Here is an 18,655-nt window from a genome sequence, read left to right on the forward strand (position 1 = left end):
GTGACACAAGGATGGACAAAAACATGGTGTTTAAACGCCTTTTCCAGAACACATGGCAAAATATAGCATACAAGGCAAGAAGGCCATAAGGCACAGGAGCAGAATTAGGCCATTCAGCCCATCAAGTCTGCTCTGCAATTCGATCATTGCAAATATGCTTCTCAACCCCATTCTGTGACAGTGAGTTCCCAGATTAACAGATGGATGAAGAAATTCCTCCTCATTTCAGTTCTAACAGGTTGTCCCTTCACTCTGAGACTATGCGTTGGGTCCTAGTCTCTCCTAATAGTGGAAACATCTTCTCCACATCCATTCCATCTGGACCTCTCAGTATTCTCAAATTTTCTATCAGATCCCCCCACCTCATCCTTCTAAATTCCATCGAGTACAGACTTACAGACCTCAACCATCATCGTATGACAAGCCCTTCATCCCAGGATCATTCCTGCTAGCCTCCTCTGGACCCCCTCCAATGCCAGCACATTCTTCCTTACATACAGGATCGACAATTACTCTCTCAATATGCAGTCTGATTAGACCCTCACATAATCTCAGCAGTACATTACTACTTTTGCATTCTCGCCCTCTTGAAATGAATGTGACCAGTCTGCACCTCTGTTCTTCCTACCAAAGTGAACAACCTTACTCTTTCCGACATTGTATCCCATTTGCCATTTCTTTGCCCACTCTCCTAGCCTGTCCAAGTCCTTCTGCAGCTTCCCTGCTGCCTCAACAGCACCTGCCACTCCAACTATCTTTTGCCATCTGCAAACTTAGCAACAATGCCCTCAGTTCCTCTGTTCAGATCATTAACATATAACATTCTGAAGAAGGGCTCATGCCCGAAACGTCGATTCTCCTGCTCCTTTGATGCTGCCTGACCTGCTGCGCTTTTCCAGCAACACATTTTTCAGCTCTGCAGTCCTCACTTGCTGCTAATTAACATATAACATGACTAGTTATGGTCCCAACATAGACCCTTATAGTACTCCACTAGTCACTGGTTGGCATCCTTTTTTATTCCTTCTGTCTGTCTCCTGCCAGTCAGCTGATCTTTGACCCATGCCAGTAAATTGGCCCTAACATCCGTATTATAGGCAGACGTGGGGACTGCAGATGCTGGAGATTAGAGTGGCGCTGGAAAAGCACAGCAGGTCAGGCAGTATCCAAAGATCAGGAAATTCCGGAGGAAGGGCTTTTGCCAGAAACGTCGATTTTCCTGCTCCTCGGATGCTGCCTAACCTGCTGTGCTTTTCCAGGACCACTCTAATCTTGACCATCGGTATTATATAACAGCTTCCTGTGCAGCAACTTGGCAAAGGCCTTCTGGAAATCCAAAGAGATCACATCCATCCACTGGCTCTACTTTGTCTAACTGGCTCATTACATCTCAAAGAATTCTAACAGAATTATCAGGAATGACTTCCCCTTGACCAAGTCATGCTGACTCAGCCCTATTTTACCATACACTTTCAAGTACTCTACAATCTCATTCTTAGTGATGAACTCTAAAAATATTTGCCATGACCAGCTACAGTTTCCTGTCTTCTGTCCCCCTCCCTTCTTAAACAGAAATGGTACATTAGCCATTTACCAGTCCTCCAGGACCCTCTCTGACTCCAATGATTCCTGAAAGATCACCACCAATGCCTCCACACAATCTCCTCAGCTATCTCCTTCGGAACTCTGAGGTGTGGTCCATCTGGTTCAGACCTTTCAGCTTCCCCAGCACCTTCTCCTTAGTGATGGCACTACATTTTAATCAGCCGTAGACTCTCTTGAAATTCTGCTATGCTGCTGGTGTCTGCCACTGTGAAAACTGATATAAAGTACCTATTCAGTTTCTTCGCTATTCCTTCATTCCCCATTACTACTTCTCCAGCCTCATTTTCCAGTAGTCAGAGTCACCTCTTGCCGCTCTCAGATATCTTAAAAAAAAACTCCTTGCAATCTTTATATTACTAGCTAGCTTACTTTTGTATTTCATCTTCTGCCCGGTTATTGCTCCTTTAATTATCCTCTGCTGGCTTTTAAAGGATTTGCAATCCTCTGACTTCTTGCTAATCTTCACCATATTGTATGCTTTTTGGCTTTTATGCTGTGCCTGACTTCCCATGTCAGCTATAGTTGCCTTACCCTCCTCTTGGTACATTTCTTCTATGACTGGAAGTCTGCAAAAAAGACAGATTGTCCCTTGTCAAACTCAATGAGCTATACACTCGTGAAGAAGCCCTTTGGTAGTTAGTCCACACTCATCAAGACCTATCCAATCCCATTTTCCAGCACTTGGTGGATAGATGAGTAACCTGTTCAGATATGCTATGACATACCTCTGGGGCAAGTGGGACTTAAACTCTGGCTCAGAGATAGGGATATTACCACAGCGCCACAACAGCCCTTGTGGCTCACCTTTTATGCTATAGCATTTCAAGTTCTCATTAAATACTTCTTAAATGTTGAGAGGGTATCCTCTTTTCTGCCCACTTCTCACATCTCTGCCCAAGTGCATACAAGATGAATAATGGGAATTGTGGATGGAGCATTTTTTTCACAGCCTGGCCTGTACACCAGCTCGCAGCCAGTGCAACTTAACTCGGTCACGGACATGTGTTCATTTCAACACTCTGCAGCTTAACAAATTGCAGCTACTCCATTCTGACCTGCCTTGGTCTTCCACTAAACATTTGGCCAGTGCAGAAAGGTTTTCATGTTTCTCCTATCCAACTTAAATCTGCTGGAACTATCCAAACACTCACTAAGTCTTATACAAGTCTTCTCTGACCCTCATCATTCCTCCTTTAGTTTTACACTGTTAATACTTTAATCGTTAACGATCTCCTATCTTCCAACCCATTCTTTCATAGTTTATTCTTATATATTTTTATGTGCATCCTGTTCATGTGTGATAATCCGTTCCTGAGAACTGAAAGGTAGATCTGAAATGTTAATATTTGTCTTTTCCCAACAATCAGTGGCAAGCCTGCTATGTATTTCTTCTGTTTGAGTTTCAGATTCCAATGTCCTTTTACTTCTTGTTGCATCTTACAGCATTAAAGTTGTTTTTATTTAACCAGAGGATTACAAGTCAGACACATCCACTTATTAAAGCAGCTTCTGTGAAATAACAGGAGACCAAATCCAGATTGGTGATCGATTTGTTGAACACAAGTGTTGCTGGAAAAGCGCAGCAGGTCAGGCAGCATCCAGGGAACAGGAGAATCGACGTTTCGGGCATAAGCCCTTCTTCAGGAAGGATTCCTGAAGAAGGGCTTATGCCCGAAACGTCGATTCTCCTGTTCCCTGGATGCTGCCTGACCTGCTGCGCTTTTCCAGCAACACATTTCCAGCTCTGATCTCCAGCATCTGCAGACCTCACTTTCTCCTGAACACAAGAGTGACCCAGAGCTTCTAAATTACTTGGCATCCCACTCTGAGCGATGAAGTTCAACAAATAGAGTCAGAGGTGTACAGAATGGAAACAGACCCTTCGGTCCAACCCATCCATACCAGCCAGGTATCCCAACCCAATCTAGTCCCATCTGCCAGCACCTGGCCCATATCCCTCCAAACCCTTCCTATTCATATACCCATCCAAATGTCTGTTGAATGTTGCAATTGTACCAGCCTCCACCACTTCCTCTGGCAGCTCATTCCACACATGTACCACCCTCTGCATGAAAACGATACCCCTTAGGTCTCTTTTATATCTTTCTCCTCTCACCCTAAACATATGCCCTCTAGTTCTGGATTCCTCGACCCCAGGGTAAAGACTTTGTCTATTTATCCTATCCATGCCCCTCATAATTTTATAAACCTCTATAAGGTCACCCTTCAGCCTCCGACGCTCCAGGGAAAACAGCCCCAGCCTGTTCAGCCTCTCCCTGTAGCTCAAATCCTCCAACCCTGGCAACTTCCTTGTCAATCTTTTCTGAACCCTTTCAAGTTTCACAACATCTTTCCGATAGGAAGGAGACCCAATTGCACGCAATATTCCAACAGTGGCCTAACCAATGTCCTGTACAACTGCAACATGACCTCCCAACTCCTGTACTCAATACTCTGACCAATAAAGGAAAGCATACCAAACGCCTTCTTCACTATCCTATCTACTCGTGACTCCACTTTCAAGGAGCTATGAACCTGCACTCCAAGGTCTCTCTGTTCAGCTACACTCCCTAGGACCTTACCTATGACTATCTCTCTTTAAATTAAACATCCTACAATCTTCCATTTTCAACACTGAGTTCAACAATTTCAGATCATAATCACCATTTTGCTTTAAACACAGCAGGTGTTGGTAATATTTCTTTCTGGGTCTTGCCATCCAGACCTATCTTTTGTTCTTGATTTGCCCCAGTATCATTCTTTTTTTGCTTTTCACCATCATCCCTTTTGTCATTTAAAATCTTCTACCTCCCACATTCTCATGCACCTCTGTTTTGTTCTGAACTGACACTTTAATATCAAAGATAGTAAATTGGAGCCCCGCCTGTACTCCAATGTAAATGTAAAAAAAGAATCATTCGACACTATTCTGAAGACCAGGGTGTTGTACATGCTGCCCTGGTCAATATTTATCCCTCAATCAATATCACAAAAAACAGATTGAGTTGGAGTTATTACACTGTTGTTTGTGGGAGCTCGATGGACAAAAACAGGCTGCTAGGCTTCCTGTAAAATAGCAGTGACTACACTTCAAAAGTGCTTCTTACCGTTGAGCAGCTTGGAACATTGAAGTCAGGGGAGGTGCTATATAAATCCAACAATATCTCTTTTTCACTTCCCTCCTTCCCTGCCTCTGTTCTTGTTTAAAACCTGTTACTTTACAAGTTTTTTTTCCTGTATTGATGAATGAGTATTAACTTGAAACTGAATTCTTTTTCTTCTTTCTCAACAGATGCTATATGATCTACTAAGCATTTTATGACTTACTATTTACATTTACAAAATTATCTTTTTTTAAACAAGTAGTGCAGTTGTTACCTCTCGAACTAGTGTTTTGTAGAAGCAGTCAATAGTTCCTTTGAACATGGGAGCTTGGCCAGGAAGAGGCTTTGGTTGCGTCTGTAACCGAACCTAAACATGATGTACCATAAGACAGTGATTAGCTTTCTATTTAGAAACACTTTCAGTAATTTTACAAATTCAGCTGATCAAAATAAGGCAAAAACTCAATAAAAATAAAAAATGTTCCTTGGCAGTATTTGCTGACACCAAAAGTGCAGGGCAACTGAGCTGGCATACTCACTTGGAAATGTACACACATTGTGTTTCAGACCCGCTATGCAATTGCGTAATGTGTAGCACATGCAAAGAGCAGGTGCAACGCTTAAATGGGGTTTGGCAGAAAAAAAAGATATCAGGGATGGAGGGAGAGAAAATTAAAGGGGCTTCTCTCATTCTCACACCCCCAAATGTTCTCCTCCCCAGCAGTCTTCTCTCCACCCCATCCACTCCTCTGATTCTCCTCAGGATTCTGATCAACCCTCACCCATCTCCCAGATCCCATTCTCTCTCCCCCTACCTCCATCCTTCCCCTAATCCTCCTGGCGCCCGCTTCCCCCACCCCAACCCATGGAAAACAGGCACATGATTGCAAGATTTCAACAAATCTTATTCACTACCTCATGTACAAGCAGCTTTCTACAGCATACTGTGCATGCTCCTTGGTGTTAGAAAATACCACCACGTAACTATCCAACATCAAATTGAGAAAATTAATTTTAACCCCATCTTACATGTGCTCTTGATCAATGAAGTTAACAATGATACAATGTGGGAGAAGAGAAAATATCAAAAGGACTTCATTCTCAACAAGGCATTGAGACAAACATACACAGTATACAGGTTTAAGGTTACAAAGAGACTCTTTTCAAACCGGAGATGAAGAGGGAGCTTGGTAGTCCACTTGACCTCGTCTGTACTCGCTTCTGATTCTTAAGTTGGAATGGATTTGCAATTAATTACGTTTTTCACTCTGAAAGATGCACAAAAATTGCCCAAGCCAAAAACTGCTGTATTTCCAATGGTGTGGCAGGGAAGAAAATAGGAATTTTCTTAAATTCTTACTTTTTGGAAACACCATAATACAACAGTACACATGGTTGAGCAACAAAGGACTAAAACATATAATTTGCAAGCTTGTGCAGACGTTTCAGTCCTACAATCTCCCAGTCTTAAATCAAGAGCTATTTCTTCATTTTTGAAATGTTATCCTTAATCTTGGTTCCTCATCCACTAATCCATTAAATTTAATGTTCTTGTCCATACATTCAAGTCCCTCCATTATCTGGTTTTACCTGACTGCTGGAAGTTCTTGCTTTACAACACCAGAACCTGGAAGAAGTCTAAATTTTGCCAATTCTGGCCTCTTATGCGTTCCAAAAATCGGCAAACAGAGACAGCCAAAACGGGAGGAATGAAGCATTTCTGGGAGTGGCAATTACAGAAATTTGTAAAAATGGGATCTTAGAGGGATTTAAAACAAGATTAAGAACTTTAAACTGAACCACTCTCAGACCAGGACTTGGTATGAGTTAAGAGTGCAGAAAGTAGAACCTTATAAACAAAAGTATGGATTTGAGAAGATCAGCATTACTGCATAGGCGCTAACACACCTGAGAAAAGCATGGAAGTATATACCATTGGAGTTAAATGGAATGAGGCATTTGCCAATTCCTCATCCTTACTTGGATTACTTATTGCCCATGCTCAGTTTCCAACCCTCTGTTCATCTCATATTCATGTGTTTATCAAGAAATGCCTTAAAGATTACTAACATGCCTGCTTTCACCACTTCTACTGGCAGTGCATTACCAGCACCTACCATCCACGGTGTGAAAAATTTTCACCGCACTTCTCCCCTAAACTTTCCCACCTCAACTTGAACCTGTACCTTCTAGTCATTGACCTTTTCACCCTGGGGAAAAGCATCTGACTATACACCCTATGGAGACCTCTCATAATTTTGTAGACATCTATCAAGTCAACCCTCAGTCTCTGTCTTTCCAGTGAAAACAGTCTGAGTTTAGTAGATGTGATTTATATAGACTTCAGTAAGACGTTCGACAAGGTTTCCCATGGGAGACTGATTAGCAAGGTTAGATCTCATGGAATACAGGGAGAACTAGCCATTTGGATACAGAACTGGCTCAAAGGTAGAAGACAGGGTGTGAGAAACAGAACTCACTCACAAATCAATCAGCCTGAGACAAAGCCTTGGAAACAAGAACTATTTTTAACAGGCTTGCAAGCACCGGACGCTTCTGCAATCAAGCAGAAATGCACGTGAAAACAGAGCATATTAACATTCTTATTCATTTACAAGTTGCAGAATCACGCCTCCCTTTTCCCATCCTATCATAAGCCAATTACCTCACTTGTTTTTTTCTCTCTAGTTATTTTCTTATCTGACCATCCTGCTGTCCTTGTATGTCTGCATTCTTTGTTCCTTGTTTGTTACAGCTTGTTCTTTTATCCAGTTTCTCTTATCATACTATAAGCTTTATTGTGAAATGCCCTTGCTGCTTCTTTTTGTGGTCACCTCCAACTCCCCTTCATAGTTATTTCCTAACTTAAAACTATTTTCTTTAAAAGACCATCTATATTCATTAAAGTCTTAGCCTTAAGTATGCTACAAGAATTCCGTGACCGTTTGTATAATGTTCCCGTTCCCTTCCACTCCCCCCACAACACCCCCTCACCCATCTGCAAAAACAACATTTCTAATATCCCACAATTCCCCCTTTTTCTTTTTCTCTCTAACTGTTTTTTGCACTTATTAAGTCTCCTTTAATTCATTTTCTTTTGTTCTGCCCTCTTACGCCTTTTGGCGATGAGGTTCACAATCTTACATTTTACATTTGTGTTGTTCGTCCCTCGAACTCTAGAAACATTCTGTGACTTTCTCTTTGTTGCATATCACCTGCTGATTGTAAAAGCATCTGATGATTTATTTGGGTTCCTTCCCCAAGGGATATCATCAGTCGGCTCATTACCCATTTTAGGATATTGAACCCTACCACCAGACCCACTAATATCAATAATCCATAGATAGCTAGATTGACTAACCACCTTTCCCAACCAGTCAATCCCCAATTCCCCCATTCCCATCCTTTTTCGTTCCGGTACCGATTACCAGCTTCCCTTATCTTGGCGATTTTGTCTCACACATGTTTGGAGATATCAGTAATGTTAGAGGAGACCTCAGGTATGTATGTACAACATTCCTCTCCAATTAGTGCACAGGTACCACCCTTCTCTGCTAGCATATAGTCCAGAGCCATCCTGTTCTGAAGGGTCGTTAGCCTAGTTGCAATCATTTCGGTCGTTATGGCTGCTACTTGGGATTGGGTTTCGGCCAACGCATCAGCAGTATTGTTGGCCAACTCTTCCAGGGAAGCCGCCAACTTTTGTATTTCTACTCCTACTCGAGCGGTCTCATACATAGGTATCAAAGTCCAGAGGAGGCGATCTCCTTCGGTTACTTTCCGGGTTACTCGCCTTCCTCCCTGTTTATTCCGAGGTATTTTTGGGGCTCTCTTTAACAGCCTCAAGTGGGGAATTATATAGGCAAGGTAGCAGCAGCCACTCCAGCCTTTCTGGTTTTGAGGTAGCGTCTGAACTGGATGGTCCCAGCACCCATTCCCGTTACATCCGCCACTCCAAACGTACTTCTCGCCGGGGATAAATGGGTAGGCCTCTAAGCCACACACCCAATATGTCCCATTTAATATTCAGGGAATGGTCGTGGCAGTGGCTTGGCTGGTGTAGACACAAGATGATTTTCCTAATCGGAAGGGTGCGGTATCATTCTGATTACAGAAATAAGTGATTTACTGCTCCTTTTGGTGGGGAAACTCTCAGGCCATCGATAGCACCCAGAGTTTTCGGGGCTGGTCGAGGGAACCATCCCGCAAAGTTATAATTACCCCTTTCAAATCTCCAAGTTGTATCATTTGAGCCCGAGTCAAATTGTTGTACATCATACATTTCTCTTTTGGTAAGTGGTATTACCGTGAGAGGAATTCCGGATTCCCCATGGTGTGGGATCTCAGCACATACCCAACAGTCAGTATGCCCCTTTAGTTTTGCATAATTCTGACATAAAGCGGTAAAATGATTTTTCCCACCCCCCTTTGGCAGCTAGCACCAATATGATCGTGACAATATAAAGCTGACCACTCATTTCAGCTCACAACCCTATCTGTCTATTCCCTAACTCTTGAAATACCAGGGAGGAGTGAGTCCATGCAACACTTACAATTGTTTTGGGATACAGTTTTTTAACCAATACTTAATAGTCTCCTATCTCAGTCCATTTTATTTTGCTCAGCTTGATTTTCAGAGGGTTATCTGTCGGATGTGCTTTCCACTCTGCCGAAGGGGAAGGAGCATCCACCAGGCCCTTAACACGAGTGTGATGACTCCACCCTTTTTCAGCAGTTCGGATGGCTGTTTCAGTAATCAGGAGGGTTAGGAACGGTCCCTCCCAGCTTGGGTGCAGTTTGGTATCTTTCCAGGTCTTTATCAGGACCCAATCACCCGGTCGTATCCGATGTACTGCAAACTCGAGTGGAGGTGTCTGGGTCAACAGACCCTTCTTCCTAAGGACAGACAAAGAAGAGCCGAGCGCGACAATATAGTTCTTTAAAACTTATCATTGAATTCTACAGTTGGTAATTCCCCTCTTCCACCCAAGAAAGGTAATCCAAACATCATCTCATAAGGAGAGAAGCCTACATCATGTCTAGGCGCAGTCCTAATGCATAGCAACGCAATAGGTAAACATTTTGTCCATGGTAATCGAGAGTGTCGAGGACTAGCTTCGACAATTGCTTCTTTAAGGTTTGATTCATTCGTTCCACCCGTCCAGAGGAAGGCGGGTGCCAAGGAGTGTGGAATTCCCAAGAGATCTCTAATTCCGCCATTACTTCTTGTAGGATCTTAGAGGTAAAATGGCTACCTTGGTCTGAATCTATACTTTCCACCACTCCATATCGAGGAATTATATGTTCTAAAAGAGTTTTCACTACTCCCTTCGAAGTAGCTGAGAACATTGGAAATACCTCCACCCACCCAGTTAGGTGATCCATTAGGCCTAATAAGTACTTTTGTTTCCCTACTGTGGGTAATTCTGTGTAATCTACCTGTATTCTTTGAAAAGGTCTTACCCCAGGGTTTCTTCCACCACTTGGCCCCCCCCTCTCGTTACTTTCTTATTAATCTTTAGGCAAGTCGGGCATCCTGTGCATACCTGCTTGGTTAATGTGTATATCCCTTTACATTCCTACTTCCTTAACACTATGTCACACATAGCTTGGGAGCCCCAGTGACTGCCTTGGTGCAAGGTGGTTAGGATGTTTCTCATGACTGGTTTACTTAATAACTCCCTTAATAACATCCGGGAGGATCCATCTTCCTTGGGTTGTCTTAGCCATCGTTACAGTTATTGCACTATCCTCCACCCCAATTTTTAAGCCCAGCAATATAATCAAATCCTTACCTAATAGATTACTTCCAATGTCAGGAATATATAGTAATTGTCCTAACACTTCCTCATCATTTCTTCTAATTAGGGTTGGTTCAAAAATAGGCACCAAGAATTCTTCTCCTTTCACTCCGGAAACTTTAAGATACTCCTCAGTCAATTTAACGGCGGTAGGTCTAAAACTTAGGGATGACCATGCCGCTCCCGTGTCCACCAAAAGTACTGCCTCCTCCCCTTCAGGTCCCACCTTTAAATTTATCAAGGGTTCTCAGAGGGTCTCAGGAGGAAGGAATCCCTGACTCCCCTAATTTTCATCTAAGGTCATGAGGGAAACGGCTTCCCTTTCTCGTGCTAATTCCGGGCATCCCCGTTTAAAATGCCCCACTTTCCCGCAATGGTAACACCCTGCCTGTTGCCTCCTTTCCCACGTATCTGACCTTGTCTTTGGTGTCCTCCCCTACCCTTCCTGTTATCCCCTGATGCCAGTCTCTTTTTTGTTATTTCTTCTACTGCCGCCACCATCATTTTGGCTTTCTGTTTCTGCTACTCATCTTCCCTTTTCACATACACTTTCTGTGCCTCACATAACAGTTCTTCCATCTGTCTTTCACTAATTTCTGTAATTTCTTTTGTATGTCTGGCCATGATTTAGTTACAAACTGGACATTTAAGACTCCCTGTGCTATTGGATTATCGGGATCCATTCCCAAATACTTCCTTGTGGCCTCCTTGAGCCTTTTAAAAAATGCAGAAGGGGTTTCATCCTTCTGTTGTCGTACTTCAAAGGCCTTAACAAAGTTTTGTGATCTAGGTGCCACCTCTTTAATTCCTAATATTACCATTTCTCGTAGATCCCGCATTGATTCCCTATCTTCTCTCATTATTTTCCCAATGAGGGTCGACATTTGGGAATTTCTGTTCTGCTGGGGCCCCTTCTTCCCCAACTGGGTGCTTCTTTTCCCATTCCCTCTCTTAATCATACCTCGTTCTTCCCCTGAAAATAACGTTCCTAAAATTGCCATCAGTTCTCCCCAGGTATATAAATTAGGCCCTAGGAATTGCTCTAATTTGTTCGGCTAGTCCAACCGGATCCTCTATTAAACTTTTCATTTCCTTTTAAAGACCCTAACTTGACTGCTAGTTAAGGGAGCGTTTACATATCCGATTGTACCTTCCCCAATCGGAACCTCCCGTAAGGGACATAATTTTACATTTTCCATTATCTCTGCCCCTCCTTTATGTGTGGTGGCTCGAGTGATTCTGAGCCCCCTAGGTTCTGCATCTTTTAGTTCAGAATCCGTTCCCCTTTGTGTCTGGACTCGGTTCTACTTCGGGAGCTGTAGACTCGTTCCGGGGAGTAGTATATGGGGGCAGTGAACATGTTAAGGGATCCCATTGTGGCTTCCCTTATCCATTTTTTTTCCCTGATTCCTCCGTGTTCATGGGACATAATTTTACTCCCGCACTCCCTATGCAACAAGCCGCATAAATCGGACTCTTTTTGACTGTACGGTTCTTTTCGATTGACATATATATTAAGATCTTGACACAACCAATCCTCATCGGACCCATATTCGAGCAAAAAAAAATATCAGGCAGCTTAATTCTTTCTCTAGTCCAAACGAAACAACAATAGTTTATCATTGTAGCTTTATCTTTCTCCCGCGTCCGGGAGTTGTGTTCCCAATTACCCAACATTCTCCCCAAAGAACTGTTGGGCGGGATGTATCCCCCTTTAACGTTATTTACAGATTGATCATTACACAGGCAACTCCCCGTGCCTCCCATTGTTGCTAATTTAATTCATCTTAACCAGATCCGGTGTCACCTTCTTCCACACCCCCTTCAGGGTCCTGACTAGACACCTTACTCGTCCGATTAATCTGACCATTTATATGCTTTTTGAGACTTCAACTGTTCTCCATAAATCACTTTTATGTAAGGATAAAAGAGATTAGTTAGAAACTGATAGTAAGGCAGTCATGACCTGTAAAAAGAACAGGAGTTAACATTTTATTTCATAATCTGTAAAAACCTTAACCTTAAAAGAAATCATGTTAAAATTTCCATCATAGAAATCAGATTCAAAACAGTCCCGAATCTCAAGCTCCAGGGTTCAAAGCACAAACATTCAATCACCAATAAATAAATGTGCATTCAAACCAAATCACAAAGGGCTAAACTTTCTACTTGCTGTACAGCTCTTTTCTCTCTCTCACACACACACACACACACACACACACCATGTCTCACAGACACTTTGAGCTTCCCACAACAACTCCTCTAGCTTTTGAATATTTTTCTGGACGTCTGGCCATAAGTTAGTTACGAAGTGCACCCTCTGTAGCCCTTCAGCTACTAGCCCTTCTGACACGGGCTGTTTTCCAGGGACATATGTTTAATTTTATACATCGCCAATTCCCCGTACTTTCGTACGCCCGACCACCAAGGCAATACTTAAAGGTCTCTTTTCTTACCTTGGTCTGTGAACAGAGTTACCTGGTCATTTCGGTGCGCCCCGTCCCGCGGCAATTCCTGCAGCAAATACCCTACACCCCCTCACCCATCTGCAAAAACAACATTTCTAATCTCCCACAAGAGGGTGGTGGCAGAGGGTTGTTTTTCAGACTGGAGGCCTGTGACCAGTGGAGTGCCACAAGGATTGGTGCTGGGTCCTCTACTTGATGTCATTTACATAAATGATTTGGATGCGAGCATAAGAGGTGCAGTTAGTAAGTTTGCAGATGACACCAAAATTGGAGGTGTAGTGGACAGCGAAGAGGGTTACCTCAGATTACAACAGGATTTGGACCAAATGGGCCAATGGGCTGAGAAGTGGCAGATGGAGTTTAATTCAGATAAATGCGAGGTGCTGCATTTTGGGAAAACAAATCTTAGCAGGACTTATACACTTAATGGTAAGGTCCTAAGGAGTGTTGCTGAACAACGAGACCTTGGAGTGCAGGTTCACAGCTCCTTGAAAGTGGAGTCGCAGGTAGATAGGATAGTGGAGAAGGCGTTTGGTATGCTTTCCTTTATTGGTCAGAGTATTGAGTACAGGAGTTAGGAGGTCATGTTGCAGCTGTACAGGACATTGGTAAGGCTACTGTTGGAATAATTTGTGCAATTCTGTCTCCATCCTATCAGAAAAGATGTTGTGAAACTTGAAAGGGTTCAGAAAAGATTTACAAGAATGTTGCCAGGGTTGGAGGATTTGAGCTATCGGAAGAGACTGAACAGGCTGGGGCTGTTTTCCTTGGAGCGTCGGAGGCTGAGGGGGTGACCTTATAGGAGGTTTACAAGCCACACACACAGACCAAGTCCTAAACTACGAAAGCAACCACCCCAACACACACAAAAGAAGTTGCATCAAGACACTGTTCAAAAGGGCCACAACACACTGCAGTATACCAGAACTGCAAAGAGGGGAAGAAGAACACCTACACAAAGTATTAGCCAAAAACAGATGCCTAAGGGAAAGACAACAGAATGAGGACATGCCACAACCCAAAGGATTAGCCACACTACCATACATCAAAAGCATTTCAGAACTGACAGCCAGACTACTGCGACCACTCGGACTCATAACAGCACACAAACCAACAGCCACTCTCAGACAACTCACCAGGACAAAGGACCCGATACCCAGCATGAGCAAAACCAATGTAGTGTACAAAATCCCATGCAAGGACTGCACAAAACATTACATAGGACAAACAGGAAGACAGCTAATGATCCGCATCCATGAACACCAACTAGCCAGGAAACGACATGACCAGCTATCCTTAGTAGCTACACACTCAGATGACAAGCAACATGAGTTCGACTGGGACAACACTACTATTATAGGATAAGCCAAACAGAGAACAGCCAGGGAATTCCGAGAGGCATGGCACTCATCTACAGATTCAATGAATAAGCTCATCGACCTGGACCCAACATACCAGCCACTGCAGCGGACAGCTGGAACTGACAACCGGAAGCGGCAGATACAAATCGCTATAAATGCCAGAGGAAACATCACAGAAGCGCTTCACAGGAGGGTCCCAAGCACTGAGGATGTCACTTAGACAGGGGACGAAACGTCTGCAAAACAAATTCCCAGATCGACGAACAAAACCACAACAACAGAGGTTTACAAAATTATGAGGGGCACGGATAGGATAAATAGACAAAGTCTTTTCCCTGGGGTCGGGGAGTCCAGAACGAGAGGACATAGGTTTAGGGTGAGAGGGGAAAAATATAAAAGAGACCCAAGGGGCAATGTTTTCACGCAGAGGGTGGTACATGTATGGAATGTGCTGCCAGAAGATGTGGTGGAGACTGGTACAATTGCAACATTTAAGAGGCATTTGGATGGGTATATGGGAAGGGTTTGGAGGGATATGGGTCGGGTGCTGGCAGGTGGGACTAGATTGGGTTGGGATATCTGGTCAGCATGGACAGGTTGGACCGAAGGGTCTGTTTCCATGCTGTACATCTTTATGACTCTCCACATAACTAAAACCCACCAGACCAGACAACATTCTGGTAAACCTTCGCTGCACCCTCTGCAAAACATCCATGTCCTTCGGGTAGTGTGGCAACCAGATCTGCACACAATGTTGCAAATGTAGCCTGAATAAAGTTTTGTTCAGCCGTAACTTGCCAACTTTGACATTCAATGCCCATCCACTGAATGCAAACGTGCTATACATTTTCTTGGAAAAGGCAGCATCTGCGGTGCAGGAGAATCAACATTTCTGGCATAAACCCTTCATATTCCTGATGAAGACCTTATGCCCGAAACGTTGACTCTCCTGCTCCTCGGACGCTGCGTGATCTGCTGTGCTTTTTCCAGTGCCACGCTTTTCCACTCTGATTCTCCGGCATCTAAAAGTCCTTACTTCCTCATCCATCTGTTACCACTTTCAGGGATCTGTGGACCTGTACGTATAATATGCAAACACAATTACCTGCAAATTGCAATGATTTTGGTGTTGCATTAGTTATTCAGGTTGACACAGCCTCACCCTCAGGTTGTTTTTTTTTACTTGGGGCAGCTTCACCTGTGTTCAGGGGAGTGGGTGCAGCTCAAGGGCCGTGCCTTGGAGCCCCCTCCCCACCACCAGCCCCGCACCCAGCCATTCCCCTCACCTTAATGGTGTCCAGCGGGTGCCCAGTAAACACCAGGCACATCCCGCCAAAACCCCCGGCGAAGAAATTCTTGACGGGGTTGATCGCCTGCGGCGACCGGGGCTGCTTCTCCTCCGCCGACATGTTTCCGAAGAGTCCGGTCACCGAGCGCCGACCTTTGCCCCAGAGCGGACCGCCCCGGACACCTTTCCCGGTTGCACCAGCCGCTCAACCACGACAGCAGTGCATCCGCCAAATACCACCCCCGGATAGAGTAGCACAAGGCTGTGCAAATTACCCATGAATTATATTTCCCCCTCTTTCAAATGATCCATGAAGATTATGCTATTTTTAAGAAGGCATAATTAATAATAAGCTTGTTTATTTTTCTTGGTAATGTCTTGATATGTTTTAGCAATTCCAAAATAAAGTATTTTTAGGGACAATTCAGAATAAATACTGTAGTTTGGATTCGAGATCCTACTAAAATATTATGAAGATTTATGCTATAGCCATATAACTGTTTTTAGTTTTCAAGCATTTCTCAATTTCTCTTTTCACTACAACATGATAGAGGGAAAGATAGCTATTGGTCAGAGTTTGTGTTATCAGGACATTTATTATTCAGCTAAGCCATGAAACAAAGGTCAGGTGTATTGCACTTTCTGTACAGACCTCCAGGGCTGTGCAAATAGACAAATAGAGAGAGACCTTTGATACTTTCAATATCATAGTTTATGACGGTAATTGGGTTAAAGACAAACAACCACAAATCTACAAGACTCCAGAGTGGTGGAGGCTGGTACAATTGCAACATTTAAAAGGCCTCTGGATGGGTATAAGGGGACATGGGTCAAGTGCTCGCAATTGAGACGAGATTAGGTTGGGATATCTGGTCGGCCTGGACGAGTTGGATCGAAGGACCTGTTTCCATGCTGTACATCTCGATGACCTCTATGACTCTAAGCACTGAAATAGTTTTGGAATAGAAACATATGGAGTTGAGTTACATTTTTGCTTTTGAGAACTTTTCACAGTCCTAATCTAAGTTATACTATATGGTACTTATCATGCCTGGGTGAAACTGTTTTTCGCACTGAAATGTAAAACAGAAACTCAGCAAGTTGAGCAGCAGCCTGCGCAACTGGCAGAAGGAGATAGCTCACAAATGGCTTTGAATGAAAGCATGAGTAAAAGACATGTGACAGTCTAGAGTTGGACCAAAAGAATAATGAGGAAGGGATTTAAGGGTTTACCTGTGGAGCGGACAAGATTGCACTATCTCTCACCACATGAGAAACTCAAGTTAATGCAGAAGGTTTTTTTGCCTATGATAGTTTGGAGATCTGTCCAAATGTTTTGAGTTTCATCATTTAAATTGGCATTTTGTAGTTAAAAGAAAAACTATGATGTGATTCAAACAAAAACATGATCTTTAATCACTTCCATTGTAAAATACTCTCTTGTTGCCTTTGAAGAAGGGGGAATCTCAGAATCACAGAATTTTTGCAGCACACAAGGAGGCAATCAGTCCATTGTATCTCCATCAAGTGTCAATTCCCCCACTTTTTCACCATAACCTGATGCATATCTAATTCCTTTTTCAATGTCTCAATTGACCTTCCTTCCACCACACTCCTTGACAGTGCATTCCAAGTCTTAGGGTGGTGAGTAGAAGGAAATGCCAAAAGGAAAAGGAGTTGCATTTGGGGATGCAGAAAACCTCACAATTATAGAATGGGGGTAAGAGGAAAGGATGATGCCCAAAGAAGAGAGAAAATGGAGACTGGAACAATTAATATTTTCAGGGCTAAGTTGGACAGATTTTTAATATATTTTTATTTTATTAAACAAATTACAAAACAGTTTACAAAAAAAAAACATTGACAGCTGTACACAAAAGACAGCAATTTTACAAGGGAGAGGAGCAGCAAAGCTAGGCCCCGAACCCTACCATTCAACCAATTTACAGGGAGAGGAGGACAAACCTCAAATCCCAGTTCAACATATGACAAGACAGTGACAATGACATTTGTACATTAGACAATACCGTTACATACAAAAGTGCAGACAATACAGACCCAGCAAGCCCCCGCCCCTCCCACCTTCCGACCACTCTAAGGCAGCCCGCCCCTACCCACCTTCCGGTTGACAGATTTTTAATTGACAGTGGAGTTGTTTGGAGAAATGTAATCACACATAGTTTATTGGCTGTTTTGTCATAGTCACGTCACCTGTGCTGCCAACTTGTTCTCACATTAGTAATGGAAGACTTGTACATATTATTTGAGGCATGATATCAGAAGAGCAAAACTAAAATTAGCAAACCTTCTGTGCAGGAATCCTGCAAAAAATGCCCAGTGAGCAAAGACAAAGCAGCCAGCTCTCTATTTTTCTGTGTAGAGAAGCATAACAAAATCCTTCATAGCTAACTACTGTCCCTCAGCTTTCGTCTATTAGCTGCTCTCCCTGAAACTTTCCTGTTGTAAAAGGAGAAAAAAAATTTAAGATACACTGAAGGGCTGAATTCTCAACCAGTGAATGAAAGACTGAGAATTGAAATGCACATGACATTGTGTTATGAGCAAAGGGTCCGAAGGAATCAAAAGAGACCAATTCATTGACGTCCATAATCTGGATTGGTGTCAGACCTGTGCTTTTTTGACTTTCTTTCTTCCGCAACTACAATATTTAAATCTTGTCATTGAGTCATAGAGATGTACAACATGGAAACAGACCCATCGGTCCAATCCATCCATGCCAACCAGATATCCCAACCCAATCTAGTCTCACCTGCCAGCAACTGGCCCAGAGACCAGAATTGCACGCAATATTCCAACAGTGGCCGAACCAACTCCTGTACTCAATGTTCTGACCAATAAAGGAAAGTATACCAAACACCTTCTTCACTATCCTGTCGACCTGCAACTACACTTTTAAGGAGCTATGTCTTGTGTTATCTATTTTTGAAGATGTATGGGATTTTATTTTAAAAACAGGGTTAAGTTCTCGAATCATAAGTTACAGAGTCATAAGTTAGCAATTTGTTTT

General features: G+C 43.1%; 1 protein-coding gene and 1 pseudogene across 1 annotated transcript in view; both read right to left on the reverse strand.

The window, feature by feature from the left end:
• slc25a20 (solute carrier family 25 member 20) overlaps positions 1 to 15,792 on the reverse strand; it is a 53,173-nt gene extending 37,381 nt beyond the window's left edge. The window contains exons 1-2 of the mRNA XM_043707639.2: positions 15,626 to 15,792; positions 4,984 to 5,076 (exon numbers count right to left, since the gene is read on the reverse strand). Of these exons, the coding sequence (XP_043563574.1) occupies positions 4,984 to 5,076; positions 15,626 to 15,748 (216 nt within the window). The 5' untranslated portion in view covers positions 15,749 to 15,792. The remainder of the gene's footprint in view (positions 1 to 4,983; positions 5,077 to 15,625) is intronic.
• LOC148147921 (syncytin-1-like) lies at positions 8,049 to 9,061 on the reverse strand (annotated as a pseudogene).
• Positions 15,793 to 18,655: the final 2,863 nt, after the last annotated feature.

Source organism: Chiloscyllium plagiosum, unplaced genomic scaffold (assembly GCF_037043375.1).
Source record: "Chiloscyllium plagiosum isolate Xiang-an unplaced genomic scaffold, Cpla_swu_hap1 HiC_scaffold_14, whole genome shotgun sequence".
Lineage (NCBI taxonomy): Eukaryota > Metazoa > Chordata > Chondrichthyes > Orectolobiformes > Hemiscylliidae > Chiloscyllium > Chiloscyllium plagiosum.